Genomic DNA, 13,921 nt, shown 5'->3' with positions numbered 1-13,921 from the left:
CCTTTTTGAAGTGAGGACTGTCCGATCATTTGTGGCACATGTAACGCCACTGCAGGCTGCCACAGAAATATGTCCCTATCGTCTCTCTTAGGATCCAGTACAAAGATCACTGCCTTTCCCGTGTTTCTTCCTCTGTCTCCCACTGAAAACTGATGCAGACCGAGGGCCCATCTCACGGAGTGCATTTTTCTTAAAATTGCAGGGGCACCCCTATTAGCTCAAGTGTTTTTCTTCTTGACGATTTCTCTGCTGTGAAGGAGATGAGCATCGTCTCCTCCGTGTGGGTGAGGGAGCCTTGCTCTCCTCAAATTGGCAGCCTTGCTCGAGCTGGAGGCAGTCCCTGTAGTCTTAGGGAGAAAGGATGGTCTCGGGTAGTAACAGCCAACGTAACATTTTTTCCAGTTGAATCTATTCATGCCTAAACTTTTAGAGCAAGCCTACATGGCTGGAGTTCTTCAGAGCATTCACCCTGCCATTCTGTACTGTTGCTAAGACAGTGGAATTAATACATCAACATGGTTGGGAAAACAAAACTATCCCAGGACATTCACAAGGAAGGCGGACCTGATTCAATTGTGTAGTTGCAACAGCTAAAAAAACAATTATTCATAGAGAAAAAAAATGCAGTAAAAATATCAAAACTTAGCGTATGAGGTCTTACTAATTCCGATGGCTGAATGTTCACAGCTATATACATATTCCCATGGAGATTAGCTTGTTCAAAAGAACAAACTGGAAATGTTTTTTTTAAAAATAGAGGTATTATGTAACTGAGACATGAATCTGAGATTCCCAAAATATATGCTCTTTCTCTGTTGGCTTCTCCACATTCTGCATTCATGAACCATCCTGGCTAATAATTAAAAACCTAGTCTTTAACAGAAATATGCAAGTTAGATTAATTTGATGATCAAGAATTGTAACATTTTGGGAAATTTCATAGTTTTATATGTTGTAGCAAATAGATGAGAAGAGGAAGAAAAACTATATGAACTTCTGGTTTCCAAAATAAACACCAGCCCTAACCGGTTTGGCTCAGTGGATAGAGCACTGGCCTGCAGACTCAAGGGTCCCGGGTTCGATTCGGTCAAGGTCATGTGCCTTGGTTGCGGGCACATCGCCAGTGGGGAGTGTGCAGGAGGCAGCTGATCGATGTTTCTCTCTCATGGATGTTTCTAACTCTCTATCCCTCTCCCTTCCTTCCTGTAAAAAAATCAATAAAATATATTTAAAAAGGGGGGAATTAACAAAATAAACACCAAAATTTTATTGGGAGAAAAAAGTCTAAGGAAAACCCAAACTCCAAAATCCACCCAACAGAGATTTTAAGTGAGACGTCTATTAAAGGAACCACTATACTCTGCATTTAACTCAGGGCTGGAGGACGTTCTCTAAATGTGAGTAGAAATAACATCTGACAGAAGCGTGTTTGAACCGTTTTATTGAACAGGCAATGCGTTGTGCAACGGTTAAGGACACAGATGCCTCGTGGAAAAATTTAAAAATTATTGTTGGAAACGGTCTATGAGCTGATGCGCCCTGCCGGGTGCTTCCCGCCCCTTCACAGGGTGACTGTCCTCAGGAACCCGGCTGCTCTATCGCTGCTCTTGGGAGCGGCATCCTTACGTCCATAAATATCATGCCCCGTCGGGAAGGAGAGGAGAAGACAGGATCCGCAGGCAAGACCCCGGCCACAGACACAAGCTGGTCTCAGGTGGGGGCACAGACACACGTTCTCCAGGTCCCAGCTTTGCATCCGCGTTTCATTGCCTTTTTCTTCCGTGCCAGAGCTCCTTTGATCAAGCGATGTCTGAAAGACTGGCATTCAGGCCTCTGGGCACCGGGCCTTGTTCCCTGAACACCTTTTCAATGGTCTTCTTGTTTTCCGGCCCTGCTGGCCAGGCCTGTGGCTGGGTGTCTGTCCTTGTTTGCCTGGCTCGTTCCTCCCCCAGCCCGCCCTCCCATAACCGGATGATAAAAATCACTCTTACGTCTCGGTGTCTTTGCCTTTAGTGGCCGTTTTTCACTAAGGGACCCGTCAAGGTGGTGGACACTTCTGGTCACAGGCTGTCAACCTATTTTATAATTTGGGGCATGTCACTCCAAGCTTGAGACTTCTTTCTGGCGAGTTCCATCCAGGACGGCTGCTCTGCGCTGGCATAGCTGGCTCTCTTCAGCTGGTGCAGGTCTCTCTCCGCCATCGCTGCAGGCTGAGCTGCTGGGATGAAGACAACACACACACACACACACACACACACACACACACACACACACATGAGCCACGCATTTCAATTTTCACTCAGGCCTCTGCACTTCTTTAAAATACGCATTGAGGCCTTAACTGTGGTCTCAAACAGGAAATCCTTAATGTGCAAAAAGGAGAAAAAGGTTTAGGCCCAGAATAACTCCTGTGCCAAAAGGACTGACAGGAGGCCCCCATGCAGTGAGGAGAGAGAAACTTCTAGAATAAAACTGCAGCCTGGGGGACTGGGAGTACAAGTGTGAAAACTCTTAACACGACTGAACTGCACACTTAAGAATGGTTAAGGTGGTAAGTTTTGTTATGTGTATTTTACATAATTAAAAAGAAATTTGAAAGGTACTGATACGTGGAATGTCAGAGATGGATGTTCAGTGAAGAAGCCAGACACCAAAGAACACGCATCTTATGATTCCAGGGATGAGAAGTGTCTGAGAAAGGTCAGTATGCAGAGGCTGAAAGTGGATTCGTGGTTGCCTGGAGTGGGGTGGGGATGGCGAGTGCCTGTACCTGGGCACAAAGTTGCTTTTTAGGGTGAGGTTCTAAAATTGGATGGTGCTGGTTGGACAACTCAGTAAATATATACTCGCTGTCAATTGGTACTCACTGAACTGTACACTTAAAACGGGTGAGTTTGATGGCAATATCTCAATAAAAGCCATTTTAACAAATCAATGTGTCAAATAATTCAGAAAAACAAAACAGACAAACACACCAAAAAACAAAACCCGTGGGACCCACCCCAGAAGCGTATGTCAGAGTGTTTGGGACCGTTTGCAGGTTTCATACCCAAGTTCTGATGGGACAGGGAGATCCCTCTCTGCAGCCCCTCCTGGAGGCACAGCTTGGTCCCCTGCCTTCGGTCCACGGAGGGCTTCGCCGGGGTGATCAGGAAAGACTTGCTGCGGATGAAGTCGGCTTGCCTCACGGGCTCCTGTGAGGACGCAAGAAAGACACACTCTGTCCGTCACCTGAGGCTCAGATGGGTCTGAGCAGAACCCCAGGCAGGGGCCACAAGGTCTGTCAACAGGAGGCGTGCGGCCGGCGCCGTCTTGGGCTCTGCTCTGTGCACTCATGGGCACCAGCCTTCAAAACCAGGCGCTCGGATGCTCCTGGGCACACGCAAGCGTCCTGGGCTCTGCCCTGTCCCCACCCCTGGCCTTAGCCCCCGATACTGGACAGCAGGGGTCCCATCAGAAAGTCAAAATGAATGGTGTTTGGAAGTAGTTTTGAGGTTTTTCTGACACTTGGTCTGCTCACAGATGCCCCAAACCAGATCGCTGGTTAGTATTTGCTTATAAATGCTGTCTGCACGCAGGGTTTCAGGCACGGGGATGACTGAGATCTGGGTTAAGATGAAGGGGAGCAGGTAGGTCCTGCTGCCGGCTCTACCTTCCCCCTCCCCCTCCCCCTCTGCCTCTCCTCACCCCACCCCTTCCCCGGCGGCTGAAACACGCTGTGGCTTCACCGCGGTGGCTATCTGGGGGACCGCGGAGGCCATAATTCTCAGCCTGCTTCCAAGCACAGTTGTTTGGGGTTGAAAAAGCTGTTCTCAGTCCAGACTGCAAATGGACCCTGGGTGCAGCGCGGCAGCCCTGGCTGGGAGGAAGGGACCCTGACCTGCACTGGCATCACTGGCAGGCACCCCGGCAGCAGCAAAAGTGGGGCTGGTCCACCCCGAGCTGAGAGGCAGCTTTTGACATGGCCGCCGGGTCTGCCTGAGAAGCTGTTTTAACCCTGCTCCGCCTCTCCAGATGCCTCGTGCGTTGCCTAGGAGGCAGGGAGCTGGGAGCTGTCCCTCCCGCCTAAGTGATCCAGGTGCTCCTCTGCCTCCCTAACAGCCCCGCACCCGCCCGGGCAGCCAGCACAGCAGCCAGCACCCCAGGCCACGGGCTCTGCGCTGACCAGGCAGGAAGCGTGGTCCTTGTGGGGCCTCGGCCCCAGCCCGGCCAGCTGCTCCCTCCCACATCCACAGGGACAGGAAGGCTGTGCTCGCACCCACCTGGGCTCTCTCAGGTGCCCTGGCTGCCCTTCCTATTTCGGGCTTCAGGGTCTGGGCCCCAGGCTTGTCCTCCCGGTTGGGTGGCTGTTCGGGGGCCCCTCGCCGCTTCTGTGGGGTGATGGTGATCCAGGGCGGCCCCGACTGGCCCTCAGCTCCAGGCCCCGATGCTGCGGGAGGCAGGCCCTTCTCTGTGGGTAGAGACACAAGGTTGTCAAAACACTCCCGGTCCCGCTTCAGTCTCACTTTTGTGGCTCCCACACCCAGGACGCTGCGGGGGGGCAGAGGAGGGGGGAAGCAGGGGGCGGTGGGAGGGGAACGACGGCTGGGAGCCCCTCTCCCCGGGGGGGACAATTCCTTTTCTTGAGGGAACTTTGCATCCTCATTATGGGTGCACCAAAGAGGCTGTGCTTCTCTGGTCTGAGCCACAAAAACTTAAATGCAGCTGCTCCTGTACACACATCTTAGAGCCCACTTCCTCCCTCGTAAGGGACTTTTTCTGGAATGACACGGACGTACACAAGTAGATAAGGTTTCTGGAATATAAGACCATCACTTTACACACTTCCTGGTTGGTTTGGAAACTGTAGACACATTCTTCTTCCTTTTTTTTCTTTTAAAAATGGTAAGCATGCCCTTCCATTTGTAAAGAATGACACCCAAAACAGCCACAGCTGTCTCCCCCCGTGTTCTGAGAAAAGAGAAATAGCGCCTTTAAAACCACCACGTTTAGCTGACTTTTCTCTCACATTCACCGCGATCTCTGGGTGGTACGACTGTGGGTCAACCCCCTCTTCCTTTTTAACTCTTTTGTATTTTCATATTTTCTACAACGAGAATTTATTACCTTCATTAAGAGAAAAAGGAAGCAATCGTATTTTTTTTTTTTCAAGGAAACATACAGATGAAATAAGCGGCTTCTCACAGGTTCAAAAGTCCTTTCTCTCTGAAGTGCACGAGACCCAAACGTTGCCGCAGCCTGTCCCTCTGAACCTTTGCCGCCAGCACACGGAACAATGACCGACTTCATGTCCACATGCCTGTCCCCCTCCCACGTGAGCACCTGGGCCAGCCAGGTGAGGCAGCGTCTGTCACAGCAGATGCCCCAGGGCAGGTAGCGTCCTTGTTCTCTGTGCTCTGAAACATGCCGCCCCCTGCTCTGGTGTGTTCGGGGTATCACTCTATTTGTTCTCGTTTCTGCCTCCAGTTCTACCTGGTCACCAAGGAGGGGTGAGGGACAGGAGCCACTGAGCACCTGTCTCCGGCCAGCTGAGAAGGGCCTCTCAGGCCTGGGCCGCTGGGGACGGCCCCTGCTCTGCTGCTGGCTGCCCCTGAGGCCTTCACACCCCTGTCCCCTGGAGCCCCGCTCCATCTGTCTGTCTCATCGCTTGTCTCTTCCTGCAGCTGCAGGCTCTTCCTGGCCACTGCCGTCTTCCCTGCTGCTTTGCAGAAAGCTTGGGCCTCCCACAGCTCCAAGGAAAACGGTCTCCACTGAGGCTCGAGGCCCCTTGAAGCCCCAGCTCTCCACTCCCCTCCACCCTCAACCTGTGGCCTCTGCCTGAGTCCCTCCAGCCAATTCCTTAGCCAGCCACACCCGAGTGCTGCGACCTGCCCAGTGCTGAACCAGATGTACAGATGCCTTTCCCACCCACCACTTGCTCACCCCCGACCTGACCACGGAGACGCTCTAGGCACCTTCCTCCTTGGGTGCTCCTGCTCTAGGCCTGTGCCAGACTCGCTCCTGAACTTGGAGATTCTTCCTCGTCCCCACCCCAGCCTTCATCTCTTCTTCGGGTCCACACCTGACTTCAGCACTCAGATTGGCTTGGATGATGTTCCAGCGTATAATCTAGCCCTAGTGCCTACTCTCAGGCCCAGTCCAGCGTTTCCACTCCCCTTCTCGCCCTCCCTTCCTTACAAATCTCAAAGTCTAGTGTGGGAGACTACTCACAAGTAACCAAGATGGAAACTGGAAAATGCTACAATCTATAAAGTGCTGTGTAGACAGGGCCTCTGGGGAACGAGGAGGGAGGCTGTGTCACAGTCCAGAGAGGTGACCAGGGGTTGGATGCCCTGTTCCAGAACCACCCCTCCTTGTCCAACAAGGCCACACCTAGATGCCACCTCCTCCATGCAGCCTGCCCTGGTTCCTCAGCAGGACATTCTCTCCCTCTCCTAATTCTTTTGTAACTCTCTGAGACCTTTGCCCCAGTGGTTGGTGCTAGACATGTCTGCTAGCTGACTTTCTACCCCAGTGGTACATGCTTCTGGTCATTAGAACTTACACAGACTACACACCACGTCCTGTTATCAAGGCAGCCCATTTACGACATAATTTTACATGTTATTTATTTCCAGACCCTGGCACATGAAAGGTAAGCTGGGTGGTTGTTTTACAGAAAGTCTACACTTCTCATTCCTGGTTATTAATCCCTCATTCACAGAGTCCTCACGCTACCTTCCTGGACTTGTCTTTTTTCTTTTTTCAATCTTTATTGTTGACTAGGGGCTCAGTGCACAAATTCATGCACCATGAAAGGAACTGTGGGCTGCAAGGCTTTGGTGGGCACAGGGGTGGGTCTGAGCCCATCCTCTGTGCCCCAACCAGCCCCTCCCACTGTGGCCCCTGGTCCCCTGTTGGCTGGCAGCCCCACTCTCGCCGCCCGTGCTCCCACACGCTGATGGCGCTGGCCTGCTCACACCTGCTAACTGCCTGATCGCCCCTCAGGGGCAATTGGGGCCTGCAGCTGCTGCTTGCACCCGCTGATGGCACCGAGTGACTTGGGATCAGTGCCCAGCACTTGGGACCAGCACTGGCGCTGGCAGAGGGTGTGAACAGCGGCTCTGGTGCTGGCTGTGGGTGCGAGCAGGGCCAGCTCCGGCAGCAGGTGTGAGTGTTTGGCAGGACCGAGGCACATGAGAGCAAAGAATTTGCAGTAACCACCAGAGGCTCCCCCCGATGACAACAACTGGTGCCTCACCTTGGTCTGGTGCCCCTGCTCATCTGGTCTACCATCCCACCAGGCAACACCCACCATGTTTTTCAGCCTGCCATCTGCTGCCGACACCACCATATTCCACGCACATCCCCTGGTGGTCAGCGCACGTCATAGCGAACAGTTGTTCGGTTGTTCTGCCGTTTGGTCTATTTGCATGTTAGGGTTTTATATATATAGATTGAAGATAGTATTACAGATGCCCGCCCCCCTTTTTCTCCCCATTGCCCCCTCCACCTGGTTCCCACCCTGCCCCACCCCAGGCCTTCAACACCTTATTGTCTGAGTCCATTGATAATGCCATGCATGTAAGATCTTTGGTTAATCTCTTCCCACCCCCTGCACTCCCTTCCCTCTGAGATTGGTCAGTCTGTTCCATGTTTTCATGCCTCTGATTCTATTTTATTCATTAGATTTCTTGTTTAGTTTTTTAGATTCAATTGTTGATAGATACGTATTTATTGACATTTTATTGTTCACATTCTTTATCTTTTCTTCTTCTTCCTCTTCTTAAAGAATACCCTTCAACATTTCATCTAATACTGGTTTGGTGGTGATGAACTTTTTTAGTTTTTTCTTTTTTGTGAAGCTCATTATCTGACCTTCAATTCTAAATGGTAGCTTTGCTGGGTAGAGTAATCTTGGTTGTAGTCCTTGCTATTCATCACTTTGAATATTTCTTGCCACTCCCTTCTGGCCTGCATGGTTTCTGTTGAGAAATCAGCTGACAATTGTATGGGTACTCCCTTGTAGGTAATTAACTGCTTTTCTCTTGCTACTTTTAAGATTCTCTTTTTGTCTTTAAGCCTTGGCATTTAATTATGATGTGTCTTGGTGTGGGCCTCTTTGGGTTCCTCTTGTTTTGGGCTTTCTGTGCTTCCTGGACTTGTTAGTCTATTTCTTTCACCAGATAGGGGAAGTGTTCTGTCATTTTTTCTTCAAGTAGGTTTTCAAATATTTTACTTTCTCTCTTCTCCTTCTGGCACCCCCATAATGTGAATGCTGGTACACTTGAAGTTGTCCCAGAGGTTCCTTACACTAGCTTCATATTTTTGGATTATTTTTTCTTTTTGCTCTTCTAATTGAGTGTTTTTTGCTTCCTCATATTCAAATCATTGATTTGATTCTTGGAATCCTCTTCTCTACTGTTCAAACTCTGTAAATTCTTCTTTTTTTCAGTTAGTGTATGCTTAATTTCTGACTGGTCCTTTTTCATGTCTTTGACATTCTCACCAAGATTCTTAAAAGTCTCACTAAGTCCCCTGAAGTTCTCATTAAGATCCTTGAGCAACCTTATAATCATTGGTTTAAACTCTGTATCTAGTAGTTTGTTTACTTCTATTTCTTTCATTTGTAACACGTTTCTTTCTCTGCATTTTGGCAGCTTCCCTGTGTTTGTTTCTATGTATTAGGTAGAGCTACTATGTCTCCTGGAATTGGTAGAGAGAACTTGTGTATTAGGTGTCTTGTAGGGCTCAGTGGCTCAGTGTCCCGTCACCTAAGCTGGGCACTCTAGGTGCACCCCTGTGTGGGCTGTGTGCACAGTCTTGTTGTAGTTGAGCCTTGATCGCTGTTGACATCACTGGGAGGAATTGACCTCCAGGCCAATTGGCTGTGAGGACCAGCTGTGTCCACAATGTAAGAGCTGCTGTGTAGGAGACACCCCTATGGAACAGGACTTGTTTCAGTGGGGGTTTGGTGCTCACTGAGTCAGCTTCTTGAGTGTATCGCTTGTGGATGTGCAGAGTTGTAATCTGGAATGGTCTGAAGCTGTTCCCCAGGTCCACTGGCTCTGGTGCCTCCCAGGAGATGCAAAGTCAGCCACTGCCTGGGGGCACTTGGCAGGAGCTACAGAGACTTCTGCAGATGGTTGCTACTTGTACTAGTATTGGGCTAGGAAGTGCCCATGCAAGGCCCAGCTGTGAAGCAAGGCAGGCTGGTGGTAGTGCTGGGTCTTGGGCCTCTTATTGATAGGTATGGGGCATGCTGATGTCAGCGCTGCTTGTTTGAGAGATTTTAGCAAAGTCTGAAGTCTGCGCCAGGACAGGCCATTCATGTGGGAAACCAACTGCAAGCAGTTTGAGTGAGGCTGCAAATTGGATGTTGCGAGGTCTTAGGGAATCACCGGGGCAGAGCGAACAGTGTGGGCCATGCTGATGGAAACTCAGATATGGCTGCTAGGCATCTCTACAACAAGGTCCCAGCACAGGAATAATGACCCTTGTGAGCACCTTTGTTTGGGAGAAAGTTGACCCTGAATTCCTGCCTTGATGCCAGACAGTCTGGTTCCTCTTTGTATGTCCCTGGATTCCTCCCAAAAGCTGCCGCCTGGTACTGGAGCTCAGAGGAAGTGGAACAGTGTAAATTTGTGCACGGGCCCTTTAAGAGGAACACCTGGGACTCCGGCAGCCTCTATGTCACTCAGCCTCAATCCCTGCTGGTTCTTACAGCTCCAAGTTATGGGGACTTCTCTTCCCAGCTCTGAAATCCTGAGCTGGAGGTCCCTGCTTCTCATGGAAGGCCTTGGGGGTATCCCTCCCGATTAAAAGAATGCCACACGTGGGTGTTGGACCAGCCTGTTCCATGCTTCCACCTCTCCTACCAGTCTCAGTGTGCTGTGTTCTTTACTTCTCTAGTTGTAAGGCTTCCACTCAGCCAGATTTGAGGCAGTTCTGAATGATGGTTGTTCTGTGTTTTAGTTGTAATTTTGATGTGGTGGTGGGAGGCGTTGAGTACAGGCGTTTACCTTCACTGCCATCTTGGTTCTACTGGACTTTTCTTAAAAGGCTTAATTCACTTCTCCAATCTCTTCTTCACTCTCAATGAAGTCGCTGGTTGTACCCTCTGCTCCCGCGTGGTCCTGGGTATGGGGCCGTGCCGTCCTCTCAGCTGTGCCCAGCACGTTACCTCAGTCAGCAAAATATTCTGAGTAATTCAGTCAAGACAAAGTGTACACAGAGAGAAAATTTTCATCCGGATTTTAATCCACAGGCAGAATGTCAGCTGTGAAACACCAAGGCAGCCCAGCATCGCGGGGGGCTCTGGCTGCCTCTCTAGGTGCCGTGCGTGCAGCGTGAGGCACTGGACATGTCACTCTTACTCGAGGGCACAGGACATAGCCTTGGTGAGGTCCTACGCCATGCCATCGGTTTCCCCTCTTTGAGCCAAAAAGAGTGCTTAACACTCCCTAGGGAGAGTTCTATGGAACAGGGCACACACAGTGCTCCTGGGATGGCGCTGGGAGGAGGCCCAAGGATGAGGCTGCGGCCAAGGCGGGCCCAGGCTGGGGCTGTGCTCAAGGCCCACCGCTCACACCTGAGGCAAAGCCTATTCTCTCCTCCCAGTCTGTTCCCTGGGAACTGCAGTCTTGTCAAGAAGCACTAGGTTCATCCTGAAAGGGTGGCTGTTTTCTCTCCTGCCACCAGGACTGCGCTGGGCGATTTACCGCAAGCAGAGAGGGCCACTGGTTGCACTGCCTGTAGGCGAGTGTGAGCCCGTATTTCTGGGCTCACGGGCAGACCCACAGAGGGAGTCAGCGCCATGGCTGGGCCTGGCTGGGCCCGTGTGGGATAAGGCTCCCTGCGATGGCCGTGTCGCCAAGTGCTGGAGCGGGCACACGGCCAAGATCTTTCACCAACCATTTCTCTCTCTCTCTTGGTTCTCCTTCTTTTTCCCGAGGGGTGCTCTTTCCTTGTATTCTGTACTCTTTCTCACTTCCTCCTTGTCAGGAATGCAACTTGGCCAGAGCCTGATGCCCCCCAGACACTTTCACAGGGTCTGTCAAAGGCCAGCCTCATGGGGAGATGGTACAGGTGGTGGGCAGCGTCCACACACCAGGAAGAAGGGAGAAAACCCACAATGGCTCCCAACCATGGTTCAGAAAGGCCTGAGATTCCACTCGGAGCCTCAGGTAACCTCCAGGTAAGTCCCTGTCCCAGGTGGGCACAGGCAGAGCATCTGGTGACAAGCCATTCTGCTTAGTGGCCACTGTAGCCCCACACCCTGCACCTGGCACAGAGCAGGGACAAGGGTTGTGGGGTGTGTGAGGGCACGAGAAAGGAAGGAAGTAGACACGGGTAATGTGCAAGATAAGGCGAGTTCAGGGGCCAGAGGCCTTACACTGTGACAGCTCCACAGCAGGAACACTCAGGGTCAAGGTTACACCATAAAACAGCTTCTGAGGTCAAGCATGTTCAAAGTGTCGGTAATTCCTGATAACATAGAGGCGGCGCCAGGTTACATAAGAGGAGTTGCAAACACTTCGTTTACCTCTTTCCGCCTCAACTCACAATTCTAACAGAGTCATTCGTATTCAGGAAGACCTAAAATGAGCCGTTCAGAAGGCCCTCACGCTAAGCCATTTCTGGATATGCAACTACCCCTCTGTGAGAGGTGACTCTTATCACGGAATTATGACTTACTGATTGGTGGTGGCTTTTTTGTTGTTTTGTTTTTTTGGAACCTATTCAAATTCAGCCTTAAGGTGCTGTTTCTTTCGTTCACAAAACTCCCATAATGACAGGAGGAGGGACTGAGGGTGGGACGCTAACGGTGGTCTGCACCCAACATGGCGGGCAGGACCCAGCTGTGCGTCTGCAAGCTGGGAGCTGCCGAGAACACCGGCTCCTGAGAGCGCGGCATGAGCGGTGCCGTAGAAACTACCACGGTTTCTTGCCCTTTGGCTAAGAAAATAAAGTTAAAAAAAAGAAATCTTGCCTTTTGTGACAACATGAGGGACCTGGAGAGTATTAGGCTAAGTGAAATAGCCAGTCAGAGAAAGACAAGTACCGTATGACCTCACTTATATGTGAAACCTCATGAACAAATAAACTGACGAACAAAAGGGAAACAGGGGCTTAAAGGCATGGAACAGAGGGGGGAGCAATTGGGGTCTGGATGAAAGAAGGTGAAGAGATTAAGCAAAACACCCCGTATATATAAAACTCATAAACACAGACAACAGGGTGGTGACAGGGTGATAGCCAGAGGGAAAGGGGGGACAGGGTAGGTGCAGGTGGGCAAAGAGGGGGGAAATGGGGACAGAAAGAGACGTTGCTTGGGGCGGAAGGCGCACGATGCAGTGTGCAGATGATGTTTTATTGATCTGTACTTTTGAAACCTGTATGTTTTGCAAACCAATGTCACCCCAATAAATTCAATTAAAAAGAAAAAAATGAAAATAAAGTAGATACTCTGCCCTAAGCTAACAGCTGGGTGGCAGGATTCTTGAGCCCCTAAAAACTTGGTATAGGCTGAAGCAGTAATTTTTAAGAATTTTTTTCCTTTCATAAAATGTCTTCCTTGTTTATAAAAGTCGCATGCACACTGTACAAACTCAGGGGGCCACTGGACATGCAAAGGAGGAGAAGTTCCCCGTGAGTCGACCGGCAGAGCTGTGCACTGGGCCACACTCCTCCCGACCAGTTTCTGCTGTGTGTCATCTTCACACCCCTGTGCCAGCTCCGCCCCTCAACCCCCCGCCCTCCGAAACAGCCTCCGAGCAAGGAGAGGCGCAAGCCTGCCCTCGAGGATTTCTGGTCTAAAGTGGGTGCCTCACCCACACTTGTCCCAACGAGCTCCGGGCATCTAGGTCACCTTCCTGGTTCAGCCTGGCTGCCAGGTCCTCTGCCCGGGCTCAAGCTGGAGCAACGCTGTGTGTGTGCGCACAGGCACTAAGGGGATCGCTGGGGTGGGGGTGGGAGGGCCGAGCGTTTCTGTCTGACTTCCTGTTTGAAAGTTGAGTTTTTAAAGCATGTATTGATCTGTTGTCAGTCTCGGCTTACACAGACAGCTCCTGGTCGATACACGCTGGCAGCCTGCAGCCGCCCCTCGCGGGCCCTGTCCGGAGCTGGCTGTGTGCCCACCACGGGCAGCTGCAGCGCTCGTGCGCACCTATCTCAACGCCCTGCTCAGCGAGGGCTTTCCCCAGAGCAAGCTCCCGTTCCTAATGATGCCCACGGGGCTGTGTCCTCGTTCCCCCTCCAGATTAACCGTACCACCATTCCTTCCGTTACCAACTCAACAAACGCAGCCGGGCCTCCTTGCTTGTGAATCCCACATCTGAGCATGTTCCTACTTGCTAAGATGTACTTGAAACCCCAAATCGATACTCATGACCCGCCATGGGCATTTGCAGACACGTGCACAGCAGCACGGTCACCACGGACCAGCTGGTGGACATGTGGTCGGAGGCTGCAGGAACCTCACCCTGCCTCTCCCGGGAGCAACGGCTCAGCAGCGGCTCATTCTGATGTTACAGAGCGTAAGGACTGCAGGTAATGAGAACGGGCTGTGCCTGGTGAGTGCCCCCGGGCCCAGGCCCACGGTTCACGCTGAGACCATAGAGGGAAGGACTTTCCTATCTAACACATCTCTCCAGTGCACCATGCACGCTCTCCTGCAAGAGCGACCACGGATGGAGCGGTCCGTGGCCCAGAAATGAGTTCCAGAGCTGCCAGAGGGGGGCTGGGCAGGGCCTCTGGCTACTGCCTCAGTGTCTTCTGGATGGTGTGTTCAGTGTGTGAAGATCCACTCAGATGCACACACAGGGTCTGTGCCCTCCTCTGTGTGTGTATCATTCTTCAATAAAAAGTTAAAACAAAACACACACACACACACACACACACACACACACACACACACACACACACCCAAAGGCAGCCTGGA

General features: G+C 51.3%; 1 protein-coding gene across 4 annotated transcripts in view; it reads right to left on the bottom strand.

Annotated features, from left to right (window-relative positions):
* Positions 1-1,424: 1,424 nt before the first annotated feature.
* The window catches only part of KIAA1211L (KIAA1211-like ortholog), a 50,955-nt gene continuing 38,458 nt past the window's right edge, over positions 1,425-13,921 (bottom strand). For 3 of the 4 annotated variants that reach the window (XM_015570027.1, XM_015570030.1, XM_015570029.1), the window contains 3 exons: positions 4,263-4,450; positions 3,050-3,194; positions 1,425-2,218 (listed from right to left, as the gene is read on the bottom strand). In XM_015570027.1, the coding sequence (XP_015425513.1) occupies positions 2,076-2,218; positions 3,050-3,194; positions 4,263-4,450 (476 nt within the window). In that variant the 3' untranslated portion in view covers positions 1,425-2,075. The remainder of the gene's footprint in view (positions 2,219-3,049; positions 3,195-4,262; positions 4,451-13,921) is intronic. The other variant, XM_015570028.1, reaches the window with a different exon arrangement.

This window comes from Myotis davidii, unplaced genomic scaffold, assembly GCF_000327345.1.
Source record: "Myotis davidii unplaced genomic scaffold, ASM32734v1 scaffold1065, whole genome shotgun sequence".
NCBI classification, from domain to species: domain Eukaryota; kingdom Metazoa; phylum Chordata; class Mammalia; order Chiroptera; family Vespertilionidae; genus Myotis; species Myotis davidii.
This window is presented reverse-complemented; position numbering and strand designations above follow the sequence as displayed.